This window comes from Hetaerina americana, unplaced genomic scaffold, assembly GCF_022747635.1.
Source record: "Hetaerina americana unplaced genomic scaffold, ioHetAmer1.1.p SCAF_1, whole genome shotgun sequence".
In the NCBI taxonomy this organism is placed as follows: Eukaryota; Metazoa; Arthropoda; class Insecta; order Odonata; family Calopterygidae; genus Hetaerina; species Hetaerina americana.
This window is the reverse complement of record NW_027286069.1, coordinates 100,452,490-100,464,936: the sequence shown is the minus strand read 5'-3', so window position 1 is coordinate 100,464,936 and position 12,447 is coordinate 100,452,490. Positions and strand designations below refer to the sequence as shown.

The 12,447-nt window shown below is 41.2% G+C and overlaps 1 protein-coding gene across 1 annotated transcript in view; it reads right to left on the bottom strand.

Moving 5' to 3' along the window:
• Nucleotides 1-12,447, bottom strand: part of LOC139693229 (uncharacterized) — a 126,311-nt gene that overhangs the window by 2,341 nt on the left and 111,523 nt on the right. Inside the window, exons 4-7 of the mRNA XM_071591370.1 lie at nucleotides 11,441-11,676; nucleotides 10,266-10,469; nucleotides 8,813-9,044; nucleotides 6,698-6,944 (exon numbers count right to left, since the gene is read on the bottom strand). Coding sequence (XP_071447471.1) covers nucleotides 6,698-6,944; nucleotides 8,813-9,044; nucleotides 10,266-10,469; nucleotides 11,441-11,676 — 919 coding nt within the window. The remainder of the gene's footprint in view (nucleotides 1-6,697; nucleotides 6,945-8,812; nucleotides 9,045-10,265; nucleotides 10,470-11,440; nucleotides 11,677-12,447) is intronic.

Below are 12,447 nucleotides of genomic sequence, written 5' to 3'. Positions count from 1 at the left end.
ACCAAGCTTTGGTTTTTACAGACTTAGGGAAGAGTTCTTTGTGTTTTAATTTTAAGGCATGAGAAATCCGTACCTTCGTGGTAAGAGGGTTCCTTTCCCTGTAACACCATTTGGTTTCCCTCGAGGTACGAACAGCCAAAAATCACACCTCTTGGATTTTTAAAGGGATTGTCGAAAGGCCTCATCCGAGCTTTGAACCCGTGATCCTCCGAGCACCCTAACCGTCACGCCACAAGACTTTAAGCAGAGTCAATAAATTATTTTCTTATCTTTATCTGTCTCGAACTGATTTGCGAAATCTTTCACATCGACTTCGGCAAGATGCCATTGTGTCTTCATTTTGCGACAGTGATTGTTTGAGGATGTGGTTTGCAGTCTTTTTCCTCTCTCCGACGCTTCGATAGGAGAGGACAACTCCACATTGCATGCACAACTGTGTTTGATTAATCTTTGGAACAAACAGTATTTAAGTATCCTCTCGTTCCTCGAAAGAGAATAGATCTTCAGGACTAGGACAAAATGGTCGACATTCATTCCATCAACTTGTAATGGACATCTAAAAATGAACGAGTTGTTTATTTTTTTTAGAGTACCCTGGAGGATTTATCGCTTCTCGCCGCTTTCAGGCCTAAAATGATTCCGCCAGATCGAAGTCCCAACCCTCTCACATCTGTGGGTGAATTGATGTCGCGAATTGATGGAGGTTCATAACGGAGGCGGACACCACCAGACCGCCGATCTCACTCAATCCTAATGTTCCCATTCTAATATGCTTCCATTAATCAGCATGGTCCGAAAAACTGTCTGGGACATTTATTGTCGAACGGCACTTGAGAGGAGAGGGAACCTGCGCGAGGAGTCCATTGGGAATCCCGACGCTCGATTTGATTACCTACTTGCGCGACACGGCTGCGCGCTCTGATGTGAATGCCCTCGAAAATAAAATTTTCCGCTCGAGAAACGTTCGCCGACGCCATTCGGGATCGACGGTCTTCGGGGGTAACGCCCGCGATGCGGGAGATCCATTTGCGCGGGACCATGCCCTTAACGCGCGGTCGTCTGCTCCCATCACCTCCTCTTTTCCCCTCCTCCTCGTCTTCCCTCCCACTCCCCTTTATGTCCCGTCTCTCCCGGGCGATCTCTGCCAGAAAGTCCGTGGAAATCTACGTCAACTCTGGAGAAAGGGGCAAAAAAATTGGGGAGGAGCCGTAAAATTTTTAGATGTCTTCACGGGCGTCGCGGTGATTCCCAAGATTTAAGTAAGGTTATGGGTTCATCATAAACCATATCCTTTGTCCAGTCCTATTGATATGTTGTGTGCAGTGAGTTCGTTAATTCGGCTTCCTCAATCAGTTTCGCGGAGATGATAAGCACGCGGGAATCAACAGGAATACTTTCGTGAAACGCGGAATCGTGTTGAAGAGAGGCACGTGCGGTCGTCGTTCGCGCCTCATTTAAACGCTAAACGGAAGGTTCTTCGTGATTCATAGAAATTTTCAACGCTAAGTTTTATCCGGTTCAAAGAGACGGTACTAAAAGTTTATTTGTTGTGCTACACTATCTCATGGAAATTAAATTAGACATTATCTAGTGAATTGAAAATATAGTGCTTGCCAAAGGTTAATTTTCACTCCCAAGTTGATATCAGTCACATGCTTACACAGTTTTTCGTCTTTTTCCTGGAATACCGCATCACTTTCAATTCCTATTATGAATAAAGTTAATTTTATTAAAACAGGTAGCAGAATTATTTTATTGTCGTGCCACGCTCATATTAGCTCATATCACGCTCATGTCACGCGATTATATTTTATTTTTAATCGGACTTCTTTATTTGGAATGCATTTTTAAAAAAACTTCTACAGTTTTAAAACAATATTTTATTTCAAACTTGTTGTCTCCTTGGAATAAATTTACCTGCGCTGTGATTCTAGCAGTAAGTCATGTTTACGACATTCTACGCTAGTGTGCGAGAATCGGTTCATGAGGTATGCGATATCTCAAATTTGCAAATTTTAACGCTGATTGTAGAATTTTCACCGATCTTAGCTCTCGACAACGATTGACGGCATTAAATCCTTTTCTTAATATTTGCCCGTTCCGCTGATTGCAGCGGTAAATACGCACACAAGAAGTCTAGCAGAAAAAATGTAATTTTTCATGCTCTCAAAAAAAAAAATTGACAAAAAAACGCTAATGTTAATTCCCAACGTTTGGCAGCACCGTTCTGTATGCCCGATTCGACTACGTCGCCATCTTGTTCTTCATTTTCCCCTTAAAGGCGCATTGGGAGCGAGAGGAGAGCTTGATCGCCGACCACAGGTGCTTCTTGGCCCACCGGAAGGAATTTGTCTCCATCCCAAGGACTGAACTAGTGCCAGAGTGAGGGAGGAGGGAGTACCATAAAAGTGTGCCAGGAAATGGAGGAGTAGAGGTAGGGTGTGAGAGATGACATGAAAGACATGGTGAGGGCGTGGAGGGAGGGGTAAATATATGCGAGGCTTTACCACTTCGCCTTTCTTGAAGTTCTTATCGTGTGATTCTAGATCCGCCAAAAAGTTCTCCCTCCCCCGCGAACGAAATGATTGATGACTTATCAACCATACATTACTTTCGCGGCATCAAGAGAAATGCCCTCTCCGAAGAAAATAAAATGCAATGAGATCGACCGATAGGGTGGGCGCTTTTTACTCCAACTGCCATCATAAAACGCCTAGAAAGCATTCGGCTGTCCCCAACGAGCTGGAATTGATGTAACGTCTTGTTTCCCACGCCACTTGGGTCTTAGGGGAACCTTTGAAAAATAGACCACGACGCAACACCACTTAACCAAAGACCCTTTACAGTCAACTCACGAAGAGAGTAGTGTTAATTGATGTTTGATGAACGGTTTGCTAATATTTGGCTTGACTATTTTTAATTTTTGTTGATGCTCTCCGTACGTGTTAGTGGTGGCGGTAGGTTCTTGGTGTGAGGGTATCATCTTTCTTTCTTTTAAAGAAGTTATTTCACCGGCATATTTTCTTTGTAGCATGTACTCCCACGGCATAGTCAAGGTGGTTTTGACTTGGACTTGGTAAAAAGGTTTTTTTTCTAATTCGCTTCTCTTGTAAATTTAAGTCTTATAACTTAGATTTACTTTGTTTGGTTTAGAAAACAATGTTGAGGGACATTTTTGGCGATATTCAAAGGCAGGAGTGGGTCAAGTGATCGAATGGAGAGTTCTATCATTTCTTATATTGGAGTTAAAATATTTCAACAAGACGAGTCTCTCTAATGACGGGAATCTGCGCAGTGCTTCCCGACAAGAGGCCCATTTCCCTCCTTCCGAAGCGGCCCCGAGCGAGGGTGAGAAGATGAGTTCTCTCGACTTTCACTGACCTTGCCGTGAACAAACTTGCGGTTGTCTAAAAAAACATGACTTTCGTTTTATTTTGAAGTTTTGAGCAACATACACCTTTTTTTGTTCCATATTTTAACACAAAAGCTGAATTGTGTATGTGAAAAATCAAATTATTTTTGGTGCAATAAAAGTTAATCCAAAGGCCGCGACATTAAAAAAACTAAGCATACTTCATTACAATCCGTGCGTGCCGCAGAGTTCACGCTCGACCATTGGTATGGGGTTATATGTATCTAGGGCAGTACCGTGAGAGTTGAGGAGTTCTCCTCACGCCAGGGATCCCATCATAGGAAATACATATACATCAATACAATTCACATGTATTTCCTACGACGGGATTCCTTTGCACATATTTCATTTAAGTGCGCTTGTCTTAATTTTTTACGTTCTTGGCAGTCATATTTATTTTATTCATTTAAATTCAAAGAACTGCAGGAGATGCCGGAACAGTGTTTTTAACGGAGACTATTACAGCTTCAATATCGATATTGTTCATTGTCGGTTTGATAGATTAACTTAATGATTTTCCTTGAAAATCCTGCAAGAAGAATCCTAGGTCTGTAGCCAAGCTGACAAGCTACAAAACCCACCCAACACATCTTATTTCGTAGTTGTAGTAGTATTTAAGGGAGGCGACCGATAGCTGAGGTTATTTGCGCCATAGGGGATGGACAGGAAAGAATGAAGGGCGGAGAGAAACCCGGCGTCGGCATTAGCCTCCTCTTTACGAAAGGCGCGAAGGGATCCGCAGCTTATCGCCCCATCCGACGGACGGCGCACTCACTCAAAGTGCCCTCCACAAAGCACCTCAAATAGGCATACCGGAATACCACAGATAAATATTCAACACCGCCGGGATTCAACCCGAGCCCTCTGGGTGGGAAGCCAGTACGTTAGTCCCCACACCATCTCAATCCCCTCTCATTTCGTGAAATTACTGGCTGAAAAATTCGCGACAACGATGATTCGCAATTAAAGGATTCGTGTTGCTTCTAGAACATAAATTACAATGCAAATCAGTAACGCAATAAATTAGTTTTGAGTCTCACATAATTTGCTTACTAAATTTAGAAATCATATCGCATTCAGTGTCAAACACACACGTGAATGTTTGGCTCCGTATATTATGAAATTTGGAGCAGAATACATATTTTGAAAAACACCAGAAAGAATCAAGCATTAGAATCGAAATTTGTCTTCCTGTTTGCTATGGTCACGCAAGTACTACCGGTGTTGACAAACTCAGTTTTCCGTCACACCTTTCGTATAGGGCTGTCTAAATTATTCCCGGATCTTAAACCTGGTTGCTTTAGTGAAGTTCCTTACTGTTTTAGTTAATAGCGCTGGAACAACATGGGTTCCACCAGAAAAATATCCCAGCTTTGTGATTTTATGGGATGTAGAATTATATGAGGATTCATAAACACCATTCGTCCCCTATGATTCGGATTGCTTTACTCGTCCGCCATTTAGAACGCTCTTCCTTGTGTTAATACGAGGTGAGCTCTTCACGTGGCCGGTAAAATCAGTCCTTAGGTTCATATGTAATTGTAACATTTTAAGTGAAGGATGGAAACTGGTATTCTAATACCAATGATCGTATATTTTCGTCATACAATAAGTAAAACCTATGATAAATAATCCATGAAAATTATCGTGCAACAAAAGACGAAAGATACACCATTTTTGCAGCTTATGATCACCGCAGACAAGCGCCAACTGATTGTAGGACTGAAGGGGATAGGTAGAATTACAATGATTCGCATTTGGGACGATTACTACAAAACTGAAAGTCGACCGAAAACCTAACCCCGCAGATATTACAGAATTGTATATTTAATATCATGATTAAACATTGATCAGAATAAGCGTAGCTAACATATAATAGCAACAAATGATAAACCCCATACAAGAAAATTTTGTTTGTAGTAAATCACTCTGTGGGTCTGATACATTTGAAAAACATTACGAAGTAAGAGCTTTGAAATTTTGTCTGGATGGCTGAGGTTTAAGACCTCAAAATCGTACCTCTAGCAATTTCTCCCACATCCGTGCAACAAAGCTATGTGCTTATCTTTGTAATAATAATGATGCAATAGCTGAATTTTGTCAAGTTCACACCGCTTGCTTCAATTTTGATTACAGTTTGATGATGTCATTTTGATTATAATGATATTTTGACATGATGTGCTAACTATTATTTATACCATCCTGAAAAAATGTAAAAAAATATGCTAGGTTTATCCTTTGGGCGCGCGAAATAAGGAAAGAAGATGAATATATAAGATTAGACGAACATATTCAACGGAAACAGCCATTCCAACCAGGAGAACCAACTGTATTGAAAACATCTCGAGTCAGGAACTGATAGAAAGGCAAATTCTGCCAGAGAGTTCAAGGAGAAATTCCGTTGGACATAACAAGAGGGTCAGTAGAGGAAGAGGAGCTAAGATAGAATAAGATGCAAAGATGTGAGCGCAGAGGGATGCCTATTTCTGTTTGAAAAGCTGACGAATAATTTTAGGCTAGATACCTACTATTTGTGTGTACGTGCATGTACATACTCGAGAATTTAACGCAGTAAACGTCACAGCAGTTAAGTTAAAGAAATATATTTTTTACAGAATTCAGTCTAAAGTTAAAGCCCGATAAAATTAACTTCATTTAAATCAGACTTATCTTTTGAAGTAATCCTCGCATTGATTTTGCAAAACTTTATTTCCCCCCCCGCGAAAACTTATGTCAAAAAAATCTATTTCTCGAAGGAAAAATGAATAATTCTAAAAGCTGACGGGCGAATTTCACCAAATAACGTGAAAAATTATTCTAATGACTTATGAATTCTTTCATCTGACGAATTAAATTACAAAATGTCCATTTAATTTTTTTAAAGTTTTTAATTCTGCTAAAATGAACGCTCTACGTTAAAACCATGATAGAAAAAGACATTGATGGTTTGAGAGTTAACTCGAAAACTTAACTACATATTTAACCAAACAGTTCCTGTTAGCGTTTGACGCGTTGCTACTCATGTTTTCGTGTATTTTATACATTTCCGTAAATGAAGGCCGTAGATAATAATGAGTACAGGTTGATGTTAAGAGCACTCATTCATAGGTTGTAACTGTTAAACAGCATGGTGATGAAGTAGTAAAATGAAGAAATAGATGCCCGCGTTAGTACAGTGACTGTTTGGAAAAGGGTTGTGGCCCATGGTATCGGTGTGGGCGTGCCTTTCGCCCGGCAAGTATTGCCCACACACCCACCCCGTTTAGTCACCACCGCGGGACTCACCCGTGGTTGTCGGCGCCGGGGCGTTGTTGTTGGCGGAATTAGCGGCGAGAGCGGCGGCGGCGTTGGCGGCGGCGGCCAGCGTGGTGCAGATGAGGAGGCCCAGCTGGAAGGCGTCCGAGGCGGGCCGGCACTCGTAGTGCTCTCGGTCGAGCGTGGCGCGGACCTCGGGCGGCACCCACGCCGACCACGTGGTGCGCACCTTGGTGACGAGGGTGCCGGAACGCCTCGCGGAGCCCAGGTCGCAGATCTGGTGTGAGCAGAGGGTGGGAGAGTGAAACAAATGAGATTGTTTTTATTTTGAGAGAAGTGGACTTCTAGAGTTAGATCATGACTTAGTATGGTGAAAATAGGTGTAGATAGCAAATGGAGCCATTTTTTGAATAGGCGTGCCAAAGCTTTTCTTGAAATAATTCCATCATGTACCTATGTTACGTATGTGTTATAAGTAGGTCTAATTATAAAATTTCGTCACTATAAAATTTCGCGCAAGTATAGTAGGATAGCCCACCATTGAATCCAACTTTGAATTAATCAGTTATACTTGGATATGTGACCAAAATGGTGGAGCAAAATATCACTTACTTCTAGCAGGACTTCCATCACCTTAAACGGGTATTGATTCGTCCTCTTTCAGACTTCACATATGGATCTAAATGCCATTAGAATATAAAAACTTAATTTTAAATACTTGTATTGTGTAAAATTACACATTTTTATTTTCTTGGGAAACTTTAATGTTTTTCAAAAAACAATGGGGAAAGTTAATTCCTCTTACACTTTGAAAGAAAAAAACTACTCGTGATTTGCGCTAGGCGCTATTTATTTCTCAAATCGATTTTTTCTGAGTTCATGCTTAAGGAGTTTCGATCGTCACTGCACGAGTCAGTGTGTAACCTTATTTTAAGAGTTAATGACGGTCGACGAAATTAATGTAAAACTCAATTATTTGTACTTCTCAAATAGATATGAAATAAATATAGTACTGTATTTAAGGCTTCTGATAATATTATCAATTTTTTAAACGTGCTGAAAATATATTTTGGGCTAGTCTTGATGCGCCAGTTATCTTTGAAACTATGTGTTTTATTACTGTTTTTCCCACAAATTAGTTAATATTATTTAAAGTGGGTGAGATGCCGTTATGATAACATTATTACAATCTTTATGTAACTACACAAATATTATTAGTTTTTCGTGATAACGGCACGTTATATTGTACTGTTAATCCATAATTCTTCTGCTGATGGTCTTCCACTGTCACAAGAACATTGAAATCTTAGATTTTAAATTTCATTTCTGGTAATTAATAATATGTTAATACTTTGTTACATCACTTTCATTTTAAATTGTGTAATTATGACTACAAATACAGGAAATTAATCAAAATGACATATACTTGACATCTTGATCGGCCTCCTTAATATGACCTGTTCAATAGTAAAAATACGTAAGCACTTCGACTTCATACCTGAATTTTAATCTTGATATAGACCGTTTGGAAAATGCTAGAAATTAAACCGCTATCAGCTTGGTAAAAGTATTTTGAGCATTCGCCCTACTAAAAGAGAAAATGCGGTTTCTTAGTGATCGCTACTGTTTTGAGAAGTAAATGTACTAAAATATCGAGAACTTGGGGAAAAGTATTTTATTAGTAGTATTTTGACTATCAATAAAATCATTACATGTTTATTTAAGATCATCGTAATTTATGAACAGTTTTTACCGAGTTTAAGGTAAAAATATATGCTTAAAAATGAAGTTTCTAGAAGTAAAAACTCAAGCTCGCCTTGTATACTTAATTATACAACTTTTCCGTTTCATTCATATAAATTTTATTTTGAAATAGCTCCAACGAAATAAATGCCAGGCAATTGCGATGGAAATGAAATGTCACCTAATTTTTTAGGCAATTAAGGTCTCATCTCAATGTTGCATTGACACATTCTTTTTAATGTTTAAACTGTGCAGTAACCATTAGTGGGACTATTGTAATTTTTGGGACAACAGAACACCGGAACGTTTCGCCTATTTCACCGGACGGATGCCTGGGAAAAGGGTCGGGTATTGTCGGGGAATAGCGGCCGCCTTCGCTCGCTCTCTCACCCGCCTACTAACCTTGACGAGCGAGAGGTCGGCGGCGAAGACGAGGACGTTCTCCAGCTTGAGGTCTCGGTGGACGACGCCCGCGTCGTGCATGAAGGAGAGAGCTGAAGCAAGCTGGCGGGCAGCCCTCTTGACTGACGCCTCCGGTGAGCCGCACTCGGACGCCATGCTGATGGAAGCAACCGAAGGGCGGCCTCGGACGATGCCAGGGGACGCACCCCGTCGCCACAGAGGGGCCTTACACCTGAGGAGGCGGAAATCCGTTTGGATTATAGAGAGATGAAGGGATTCACTCGAGTACATAAACATGCGCGATAGTCGGGGGGGGGGGGGGGGACGAAGATGCCTTGATTTGTGAGGCTCTGGGAAGCCAGAAATAAAAATACCATTCGGGGAAGGACCTCAGGATTCAAAATACGAAAATGAAGCTGATACACTCAACTTCGGATAGTGAGAGGATACTATGAAATATTACGGATCACCTAATACACAAATTATGCAGAAAGAAGGGCCATGAAAAGGCTAGGCAACATTCGCCGTAAAACTTATATTTTAACAAACAATTTCCGCGAGGTAACATATTTGATGCTGAGAGCTCAAGGCTAAAGAAAATGTGCATAAAATGAAAAAGTTTTAAATTAGCATATTGTATGAGAGCACTAGTTTTCATTCCTTTATACGGTTGCGTAAAAACGGGAACTAACTGTACTTAAGATGATGTACGCATATAATAATTTTTCAGGCTAAAATAATTGGAGAGGTGGAGAAACGGCGGTCGGAGAAACTTTTAGCCTTGATTAGGCTCATGAAGATAAAATGAAAAAATTTGACCTTTTGGAGAAGGTACGGGTTTAAAATACAAATGAAGTCAATTAATTTTTCCACGTTGACTCTCTGGCCTCCGTGTAGACATAAGTTAGTATTTCTGTGCACGACTACTTGCGATGTGATTTCTCTCCAATCCTCAAATTTTTTGCTAAATTAGAGATATTTTCTCTCGACTCAGGCTACAATTGATTGTTTTCATTAGTTGCCGATTGTTTACGTTGATTAGCCTAATTAAAAATGGAATCGTCTTTTCCGGATAAAAATCCTCATGAAATCGACTTGAAGAAAGATATGCTTTATTTAACAATGAAAGTGTTGAACTTCAAACTTTTCAGTTATGCATTTTAACTTAGATCAGTATTGTTTTAATTCTCATCCTACATAATTTACTATCAGGTCAAAAACTGATTGTCTCCAGGAACTAATGTTTTCATAAACCGCAGGATATGAATGAACTTGTATGCAGCCTCATAATTAATTATTCCCTTACTATTCCTCATAATTCACGTGAATAATCATTATTTAAAGCCGCCTCTCACTCACTCCCTGCTGCTGCCCTCTAGGGCTAGAGTGATTCTGTCAAGAGTGCTGTCAAGGGAGGGAGTGGTCCGAAGGGAGGCGGGTGGGCCGCACTCACCAGAGGGCCACGTGGGCGGAGAGGTCCCCGAGCGGCGCCACCTCCTGCGCCATGACGTAGAAGGCAGGCAGGGGCTGCGTTTGTGGGAACAGCGGAGGCCCCACGGATGTCGCGCCGGGCGTCGAGGGCGAGTGCCCCCCCTGGGGACTCAGTTGACTCACTCCGTTCCCCTTGGTGGGCGTCGGACGCTCAAGGCTGGCCAACCTGAAATCGTAACGTGATCTTTCTTCTCTTTGTCTGGGAAACACAAAGGACTGCGGAGGTGGGTGGGTGTCTGTGGGAGTGAACCGAGCGACACGCCGCGTCTCGCTAGCGGATCACCCCCCACGTGGATACTATTACGCATTATCAACCGAAGTGGCTTCAGCTGGAAACTTTTTGAATGTTTCGCCAAGCTACTGTTTGCCTTCCGTTCTGTATTGAGTTTCGGATCCAATTAAACCTCAATCAAATTAATGAAGAATGTTGAACACATGCATCAAGTGCGTTTTGGTAACATTCAACAGATAGTATGAATGATTGTTAAAATATCATGTTTGATAAAAGTTAATATCCCACACATCCTAACATCAGCGCACTGCTATGTTAGCAGCAACGGTGGATTCAAGTCGAACATTCGGGTTATGAACTGTTTCTGGTGGAATTATGAGATCGTTTAATTTTTCTGTTGGATTTGAACTAATTTATTTTATGCATTGCTAGAGACAGCTGAATTATTCGATGTCAGGAAAATAATATTTAAAAAATAAAACACTAGAGTTATGACAATTTCCTCTGTGATTAATTCAAGTGTTGAATTTCATCGCCAATTGTCTGAATGGAGCAAGAGTGGTAAAATGCCAAAATGAATACATCGGTATGTAAAGTGAAGTTTACACGACGATTTCACCGGAAAAACTTGGAGCGAAAATTAGAAATAAGAAAATTGTTAATACAAAACCTCAGAGCATGCTTCCGTATTCTTTTTAATTTCAAAGAAAGACATAATGAAGCTATCATGAGGGAAAATGTGACGGTCTAAGACATTAGACGTGATAAAAGCTATTGCAAAGAAACCAATATATTGAATTTAAATATGTCTCCGGATAAAAATTCAAAACTCGACATTAGATTTCATATACTGCCTGGTCCACTTAAGTGCAAGCACATGGTATGTTTACGTTATCCCCCCTTACCTGCATGAAGCATACCCGGAGGTGGTGCCGGAGTTGGCGGACGGGTGCCTGGAGATGGTGGCGGCGCCGGGGGTACGGGCATCCGCCGCGCCCCCACCGCTCACTACCGCCGACCCCCGCACCACGAACGCCGCGTTCTCGTACGTGGTGACGATGCCTTGGTGCGTGCCCAGCTTGATGCTGTAGTGCAGCTCGCGGTAGAAATCCCGAGGCTTGGTGAGCTCCGCGTGGACCGCCTGCGAAGGAACCATTTTCCTGTCACTGCGAGATTCACTCCATGTCAGGGGTGGCACCTTAGCCATGGCCCTCGATTGGATGAGGTCGCTTTTCACGCAAAAGTTCAGCCACTTTGTTTTGAATCTATATATTATCGGGGAAGTATTTTTAAGTCTTATTTTCCCCCCACGGCTATCTCCTCGATATTTACGTTTAATTTCCATAACCAATCAGTGCGAAACGAGAATCATTGTGCATGTTGACAAGAGGGAATCATGAAAGAAGATCACTTCACCCCTTGTTACGTTTTCCTGTTGCAGAATTGGAGGCAATAGCATTATGGTATCATTATGGTACGTTAGATTTGGAGTTTTTCTCTGCCCCAATGAGTGTCTAGCATAGACATGGAGTGTTGACATTGCCCATGGCACTTGAATAAGACCCATTAGAGACAGATTTCCAGTTTTTATGTTTAACGGTAAACTCTGCTCGCATTACCTATTCTAGCACTATTTTTGGCAAAAGTGAAAGATTTAGTCAAAAGTGTGCTGGAGTTAGTTGGCAATTTAGCATTACTGTTATCTCTGCCTGTGTAATAAAAGGGCTAAAAGGCATTGGAGACAATTGTTTTTCTTTAGAATTGTACTCTATTCTTTTCAATACTTGTGTTACCACATCAACTATGTGCCGTCTAATGGTGCAATATGGTTGCGTGAATTGAATATGTGCTCAGGAATGGAAGCTGGGATAGAGTTAACGAACGAAGACTGGATTGAAATTCTTATCGTTGC